General features: G+C 39.2%; 1 protein-coding gene across 1 annotated transcript; it reads left to right on the top strand.

Moving 5' to 3' along the window:
• Positions 1–2,992: 2,992 nt before the first annotated feature.
• Positions 2,993–3,562, top strand: LOC150037796 (uncharacterized). Its single transcript, XM_090311030.1, has 2 exons — positions 2,993–3,074; positions 3,231–3,562. Exons 1-2 carry the CDS (start codon positions 2,993–2,995, stop codon positions 3,560–3,562), a joined length of 414 nt encoding a protein of 137 aa, XP_090167156.1.
• The last annotated feature ends 5,635 nt before the right edge of the window (positions 3,563–9,197 follow it).

Raw genomic sequence — 9,197 nt, 5'->3', positions numbered from 1 at the left:
CCAACGCGGACAAACAGGGCATTTCAAGAGGGACTATCCCCAGACGAGTAGGGACGTTCCAACAGCACAACAGCCGACCTCCCAGACAGTTAACCAACCAAAGAGTGCTGGAAATCGGGGCGAAGGGTCGAGTGGTGCCAAACAGAAGAATGTCATAGGTCGACCCCAGTAGTAGGGGCGAGTGTATGCCGTGACGTACCAAGAGGCAGCGGAGTCTCCAGATGTTGTGACCGGTAATGTTATGTTATGTGGACAGTCTGCTTATGTTTTATTTGACCCTGGTGCCACACATTTATTTATATCTAGCATGTATATACCTAGTATAGATAGGTTGGTTGAACCTATGCCTGAAGAGTTATTTATCTCTACCCCTTTGGGAGATGTGATAGTAGTAGATAGATGTTATAATCGTTGTGAGGTACTAATCAATGGTCAGAACTTCTATGCTGATTTACTTCCTTTAGAACTGTTGGAGTTTGATGTTATCCTGGGGATGGATTTTCTAAGTAAGTATCATGCTTCAATAGACTATTACAAGAAGGAGGTGGTGCTCAGAAAATCAAATGGCCAGGATGCAAGGCTGATAGGAAGCAAACAATTAGTCATGGGGAATTTGATATCGACAGTGAAAGCTTGGAAGCTATTGAGCAAGGGATATAAAGCCTATCTTGCTCATGTGATGGTTGCTCAAGAGAAAGAGCTGAACCCAGAAGATGTCCCAGTGGTAAATGAATTTTGAGATGTATTTTCTGAAGAACTATCGGGATTACCACCCGACGGGGAGGTGGAGTTTACTATTAACTTAGTTCCAGGAACAACTCCTATATCATAGGTACCGCATAGAATGGCACCGGCTGAGTTGAAAGAATTATAGGTTCAGCTGCAAGAGTTAATTGACAAAGGATACATTCGACCTAGTGTATCGCCTTGGGGAGTTCCGGTATTGTTTGTCAGGAAGAAAGACGGTACACTTAGATTGTGTATCGATTATAGGCAGCTGAATAAGGTAACAATTAAGAATAAATATCCGTTAACACACATTGATGATTTGTTTGATCAGCTAAGAAGAGCCACGGTGTTTTCGAAGATAGACCTGAGATCAGGTTATCATCAACTGAAAGTGAAAGAAGCCAATATTCCTAAAATCGCATTTAGAACGAGATATGGACATTATGAATTCCTGGTAATGCCATTCGGATTGACAAATGCCCCTGCGGTATTCATGGATCTCATGAATAGGATATTTCATCCTTACTTGGACTAGTTCGTGATAGTATTCATTGATGATATACTGGTGTATTCTGGTAGTAGGGAGGATCATATTACCCACCTAAGGATAGTATTGTGAACGTTGCGAGATAGGCAGTTGTATGCTAAATTCAGTAAATGTGATTTCTAGTTAGATCGGGTAGTATTTCTTAGGCATGTTGTTTCAGTAGAGGGCATTAGTGTAGATACCCAGAAGACGGAAGCAATAGTTAATTGAGAACGACCCACAACTGTTTCAGAAATACGCAGTTTCCTAGGTTTGGTAGGTTATTATCGGAGGTTTGTGGAGGGTTTCTCTAAGATAGCCCTTCCCTTGACGAACCTGACCAAGAAAGGCGTGAGGTTTGAATGGTCGTTGGAGTGTGAACATAGTTTCCAGGAGCTAAAACGAAGACTAGTATCAGCACCAGTGCTTACCTTGCCTATTCCAGGTAGGAATTGCAAATTTATTGTGACACATCCCGACAAGGATTGGGATGTGTGTTGATGCAGGATGGGAAGGTGATTGCATATGTCTCTCGTCAACTTAAGAAACACGAGGGAATTTATCCCACATATGATCTGAAGTTGGCAGCAGCTGTTTTGGCTCTCGAAGTTGTGGAGACATCACCTATTTGGAGAGCGTTGCAGGATATTTACAGATCACAAAAGTTTAAAATATATCTTTGATCAAAAAGAGTTGAATTTAAGACAACAAAGATGGATTGAATTGATTAAAGATTATGATTGTTCCATCGAGTACCACCCTTGTAAGGCCAATGTTGTGGCAGATGCACTAAATAGGAAATCCTTGGGACCCAAGGCCATTATTGGTTCAATAAGAGGAATGTTATTGTAGGAGTTTAAGAATTCTAGAATCGCCTTATCAAAGGAACCGTCAAGAGGAATGATAACTACTTTCCAGATAAGGCCGACCTTAGTAGAAAACCTTAAGTGGGATCAGTTGGAAGACCCTGATTTTTAGAAGATTGCTGATAATTTGAGTAAAGGCATCAGGGTTGACTTTCAATTGGGAACAAACAATGTACTAGAAAAGGAGGGGAGAATGTGTGTGCCTAACAAGCTACAGCTTAAACAAGTCATTCGAGAGGAAGCACATAGTTCCGTTTACGTCATGCATCCAGGTAGCACCAAGATGTATAGAACTTTGAAGAAATCTTACTGGTGGCCTGGGATGAAGAGAGACATAGCAGAATATGTGGATCGATGTATAGTCTGTCAACAAGTAAAACTTGAGAGACAAAGACCAGCAGGATTACTCAATTCACTTCTAGTGCCTGAGTGGAAGTGGGAGCATGTGACAATGGACTTTCTATTTTGATTGCCTAAGACGCCCTCAGGATTTGATGGCATTTGGGTAATAGTCGATAAACTAACTAAGACGACCAAGTTCATACCAGTAAAAGTTACTTTTACACTAGACTGTCTAGCTAAGATTTATGTGGATAAGATAATCGGTCAATATGGAGCCCCAGTGTCGATAGTGTCGAATCGGGACTCGAGGTTCACTTCAAAATTTTGGCCTAGTTTACAGAAGGCTATGGGCACTAAATTGCATTTCAGTACAACTTTTCATCCGCAAACAGATGGACAGTCGAAATAAACTATACAGACACTGGAAGATATGTTAAGAGCTTGTGTACTACAATTCAAAGGAAGTTGGGATACACACTTATCGTTGATTGAATTTGCCTAAAAAAATAGCTACCATTCTAGTATCGGAATGGCTCCCTATGAAGCATTGTACGGCCGACCCTGCAAGACTCTAGTATGCTGGAACGAAGTCGGAGAACGACAATTACTGGGTCCATAATTACTTCAACAAACAACAGAAAATGTGAAACTTATCTGGGATAATCTTAAGGTGGCTCGCGATAAACAGAAGAGCTACGCCAATAAACGAAGATAACTAGCATTTGAAGTTAGAGAACGGGTATTTCTCCGGCTATCCCCATGGAAAGGAATTCTCCGGTTTGGGAGAAAAGGGAAGTTAAGTCCACGATATATCGAACCATATGAAATTGTGGAACGAGTTAGTCCAACAGCTTATAGGTTGCAGTTGCCGATGGAGCTAGCTCGTATTCACGACGTATTTCATGTGTCGATGCTAACAAAATACGTGCCTGATTCTATGCACATACTAGCAACACAACCAGTACAACTCAAAGAAGATTTATCTTACGAGGAAGAGGCCATTGAGATTTTGGATAGGAAAGATCAGGTACTCAGAAATAAGACGATTCCTTTGGTGAATGTGTTATGGCATGATCACGGGATTGAGGAAGCAACCTAGGAACCTGAAGAGTAAATAAGGAAGACATACCCTCATCTTTTCAAATGAAATATCAGGTAAATTTCAAGGACGAAATTTCTTTTAAGGGGGAGATGATTGTAAACCCCGAACTTAGGTTCCCTAGATAAGCATGTTTAGCCAAAGGGATGTTATATTACATATTTATTAAGTAGAAATTCATATTGTTTATAGGGATTATGAAGGAAGGGAAGGAAAATATATTAAATGAAAAAATCAATCATTAGTCTGGCTGGAGGCACTAAGTGTGGAGTGACGTGGCAATCTACTCTTTGAACTCAGGAAGTGGCAGAAAGATTTAAAGGGAAGTGAAATTTCAAAAGCATGGTTTCGGCAATTGACAAGAGCAAATTTAGCAAATTTGGTGCCATTTGAAAGCTGGGAGAATCTAGTTTTCAAGGTTGTCCTGTTGGAGAAAGATTCCAAGAGGAGAAGAACAAAAGTGGAGAATTTGCGGAAGAGGCAGAACCTCGAATTAATTAGAGCCTGAGGTGAAGTTTGGATGTTTCAAGCCAAACTATAAGGAATTCTTGGCTGAAATTTTAAGGTAAGAAAGTTACTCAAATCTAAACATGTTTATAGAAGGAAGTTTCTTGAAAAGAGCTCAGGATTTTGAGTTATCAATTTTTGAAGTTATAACAGGGAATTGGTGCATAAGCAGACAGCTGCTTGTGAAGAACAAACAAGCAGTTCATCGTGGAGGATTATAGCGAGATTTAGGCATGAGGATCTCGCTTATAAAGGAAATATTTCTGATTTTGTAAGGAGGATCTCGATCTAGGGGGAAATCTCGCTAGGAATTAAGGTGAGTATCAGTAAGATGAAAATTTGACAGGAAAAGCTTGATCTCGCTCTAGAGGATCTCGCTGGTATCGCTCTAGAGGATCTCGCTAGCATCGCTCTAGAGGATCTCACTAGCATCGCTCAGGGGGATCTCGCCGACCTTGGGGGATCTCGCTAGTAAAGCTGTGTGTGTTGATGGAAGTTCCTTTAATAAATGAATTATTTAAGGTATTTTACTAGGAATTCTAAGTAGTTTAATTAGGAATTATATCTTTTCAGGCCAAGAAAAGCTAGGGGAAGCGTGTAAACCAATAAGAGCCTGACGAACGGTGAGTGACTAAGTAAAGTTAAGGTTTCCATTACTCATGCATATATGATCAAGTAAAGCACAGTGACATAAATGATGAATTTATACTTCCTCAAGCAACAAATGGTTGGAGAATAACTTAATGCATGTTTCCCAGCTTATATGTGTGTAACCCAGGCCAAGGTATGTCTTGTAACCATTACAAAATCTATGTTTCTAATTTTGATATATGCTTCATAGAGGAAGGCTATGAGAGAATGAGTTCTTGTGTAAATGAGTGGCAATGGAACAGCTCCTGTGTAAATACTAGGCAATGGAACTTAATTTGATGTTACAAAATACTCATTTGATATCGAAGGACGTTGAGAAGGTATCTAACCAATTTTGTATCAAAGGACATTTGAGAAGGTACCTAGCCAATTTGATACTGAAGAACATTTGAGGAGGTATCTGGTCAATTTGATACCGAAGAACATATGAGAAGGTATCATAGTAGCTCGATACTGAAGGACAAATTTGAGAAGGTGTCTGAGCAGAAGTACCTAAAATATGATGGTACTTAGTGTGGCCACGTGCACGTAGGCAGTTATGAATGAGAGATCGAAGTATGGGTCTCTTGGTCGGCAATAAACGTTTGGGAGCTAAAGCGTTTAGCCTCGTTCTCAACTAGGGAATAATAATGTTTAGTGATGTCTGAGAATGGTTTACAGCTACATATAGAGACAAATGCTTGAGTTTACACATTGGTATATTTACATGTTTGTAGTGATGCTACGCTTGTTGCTTTACGATTCTATAATCACTCACTGAGCTTTTAGCTCACAGAATTTTTATGTTTCCTCTTTTCAAGTAGGGGTCAGTTTCCTCAAGGTTGATCCTACTATTGCTTGCCACCGAAAAACTTGGCTTATTAAAAGACTTAGGTTGATAATCCGTTTATGTACACATGTTTTATCAGGGACTAGGGTTTCTGTAGAAATGTTTGGGCCACCTGTGAATATTTTTCTATAAAAGTGATGTCTTGGTTGTATGCTTGTAATTATGTAATCTTCGTAAGAACTTAAGGGGGAGGTTAGCTGTTTGCGTATATTACTAATAAAATGAATAGGTTGGTATCTAGATTAGAAGGCTTGGGTGGTGAGTGCTGGCAGTAGGGCTAGTAGCTACCACGATCATACCCTCTTCCAAAATAAAAGGATAATCTAGGAGGGGGTGTGATATTTGCTCTATGCGCTCAACTAGGATAATGACCAACACTCCTTCAACGCATACTACTAGCTTGTCCTATGTGCCCACATGCCTTCGGATGTCCAATGCATAGCACATGTCCAACGCATAGCACATCACCAATGCATAGTGTTGCCGCATACCGCCGCATAGCACTGCCGAATCCATCGCATCCATTGCTGCATATCATCACATAGCACTGCCACGTCCATCACGTCCATCACATCCGTTGCATCCATCGTTGCATACCATCGCATAGCACTACCGCGTCCATCGCTGCATGCCTCTATTGCCACATGCCATCCATCGCCGCGTGCCTAGCACCGCACCACTGCATGTCGTCACATCACCGCATCAGCGCATACTACCAATGCATTTCCTTCAGCCGCATATGCGCATACCATCGTGTCCAACATCAAGGGCCCTTAGATGCGTAACTTGAGGTCGTCGCATGCGTTGTTCTAACCTCTCAAGATATTTGGCTGCCGCATGCGTTGTTCTTGGCCACACTTTGGCTTCCTTCAATGCCCCAAATAACCTCTAAATGATCAAGGCCAACGCATGGACAACACTTAGTCAATTTTCTTGCTTTCAACACATGGGTTATACTTAGCCAAATTTTCCAAGATTTACCCAAAAGTCAAGCTTTCAAATTCGCACTTTTCTTCTACTTTTTCACCCTTTTCTCTATAATTACACATTAGTTTCCACATCAACCTACTCACCATACTGGTCTCAGTAGGGAACATACTCAAGTAGAGAAATTAGGGTTCAGGGTTCACATGGCGTCGTATGGAGGGGAACGATACCATCTCTCCAATTGGCGTGGAGCAAGAAATGCACTGACAATTACAAGAGAATTTTTCAACATGAAATATTCTTCAGTAAGAAACTTTATCGAGCGAGCGTTTAGGTTGCTAAAGGGGTGGTGGGCTATTCTTAGGGGAAAATCATTCTACCCAATACAAGTCCAATGTCGAACAATAATTGCATGTTGCCTTATTCACAACTTGATCACAAGGGAGATGGGAATCAGTGCAATGATTGACGTGCCTGATGAGGAGAATTCTGCATCTGTTTTCTTGATGGGGATGATATTGAATTTGTTGAATCATCAAAGGAATGGACAAAGTTCAAGGATGACTTGGGAGTTGAAATGTTTACTTAATGGCAAAGAGCCTGATTATTCAATGTTCTTTGCTTACTTTTCTTTTACTACTAAATGGAATTTAACTATGGAGCATTCCAAGTATGTTGTGAAAATGTTTTTATACGAAGACTCTGTGTGAACAAGTTAAATTGGAACATATAATTTCAGCAGTTTATCCTTCATTTGTGTATGTGTTTAATTTATAGCATCTTTTCATTCAACAAACGTATGCATGCAACATAATGGCAGGTAATGGTAGGAGGCCTAAACACGTATGGTCAAAGGTGGAGGACGCTAAGTTGGTGGAAGCCCTATTGTATTTTATGGAGATCGGTTGGAGGTCCGAAAATGGGGTGTTTCGACCAGGATACCTACAGCACTTGGAGTGAATTCTGCATGAGAAAGTGCCTGGGTGCACACTGAATCTGAACACCATTGAGTGCAAGGTGAGGAGTCTGAAGAAATAATACAATGCAGTATTAGAGATGTTAAGTCAGTCAGGGTTCGGCTGGAACGAAGAGTTCAAATATGTCTAGGTTGAGAGGGAGATTTTCGATCTTTGGGTTCGTGTAAGATTCTAGAAAAAAATGTATGGGTACATGTTATAATATAAATATTAACAATGTGTATGTGTATCAATGCAGTGTCATCCCAATGCGAACAGTGTGTTGAACAAGCCATTCCCCCATTATGATGAGCACTCCACCGTATTTGGGAAAGACAAAGTAGTAGGACAATTAAGTGAGGACCCATACATGATGGCGACAAATGTGCATTCATAAAGTTTGAAGATGAAATTCGACTTGGATCACAGGACTGTCACAAACCTGAGGTTCGCTAGATAGAATCACCATTAAATCAAGATGGAATAGATGAAGAGCCAGTAAAGCAATCTACAAGTAGAGCGAGTGTACCTGTCGAGTCATCTCGAGGCAACATGAGGAAGAGGCCATCATTCCAAGCTGAAATGATCGACATCATGAGATCGACTGTTGAAATGCAGAACACACACAGGGGTAGACTTGCATCATGGCAGAAGGAGAAGTATGAGCTAGCCTACATGAGGATGATCAGGTTGCCCTTATTGACCTCCTTGTCACAGACATTCAGAAGACAGATTACTTCCTTGTAGTACTAGAACACGCATGGAAGAGGTATTGTCTCCATCTACTAGGAAGAAACCTGTAGACTAACCATAGATATTTGAAGCAGTACCTCTGTATTTTGTTTATAGTTCTTTTGGATAACAGCAATGGACAATAAATTGTCATGTCGAAAAAAATGATAACTTGTCATGGCATGTAATTTTTGTGTTTCTATTATGACACAGATATTATAAGTATCGAAAAGAACATATATTTTGTGATTTTTTTTTGGAAACGGCCACATGTTCGATCGGTTCATATTATTTTTGTGATCTTCTGAAAAAAATTATTGTACTACACCACATTCTCACCATCATAATCAAATGAAAGGTAATTATCTTATGTACAATTTCAATTCCAAATACTATCCATATTATATAAAAATAAATTTTATGATATGTAAAATAATAATGTTAGGTTAGCAAGATTCAATATATATACATACAATATACCAATTCATTAGTAATTGGGATAATTACCTTCAATATATATACATATAATATACAATATACCAATGAATTGAGCAGCAATATGAAATGCATTTTGTTGGTATGTTTTATAGATTGACGAGAATTAGAATTATTACAGTTTTTGAAAAGAATATATGAAAAATAATCTATTATGTTCTATAAATTGAGATTGTCCAGTTTATGTCATAAATGATTTGAGAAAATACGTGTATATTTGAAAATTAATCAACAATAGCAAAGCATAAAACTAAAAAAATAAAAAATGAAAAAAAAAAAGAATTAATCTCATTCACAAAAATCTGCATCAGATATCTCAACTCAACTCTGCACAATAAACACGGATAATTTAACTCCCCAAATAATAATTACCAACTCAACTCTCTACTTTTATCACGCACAAAACGCCTCCTAAATGTTATCTATAATTTTTTTTATTCTTTTATTCCCATTTTATAACATGTTATGAACACTAGCCCATGCCATTTTGGTCGAGTTAAAGGTAGGTTTTACTTTTATTTTGTCATTTTTGGCAAAC

This window comes from Benincasa hispida, chromosome 2 (genome assembly GCF_027475165.1).
Source record: "Benincasa hispida cultivar pf3 chromosome 2, pf3_genome.v1.1, whole genome shotgun sequence".
Lineage (NCBI taxonomy): Eukaryota > Viridiplantae > Streptophyta > Magnoliopsida > Cucurbitales > Cucurbitaceae > Benincasa > Benincasa hispida.
This window is presented reverse-complemented; position numbering and strand designations above follow the sequence as displayed.

What these genes read in the sequence shown, in the direction of transcription:
- LOC150037796 (XM_090311030.1), top strand. Translation starts at nt 2,993, where the DNA reads ATGGCTCCCTATGAAGCATTGTACGGCCGACCCTGCAAGACTCTAGTA. An exon ending in CGGAGAACGACAATTACTGG is followed by an intron (nt 3,075 to 3,230) that starts GTCCATAATTAC and finishes CCCCATGGAAAG; the next exon opens with GAATTCTCCGGTTTGGGAGA.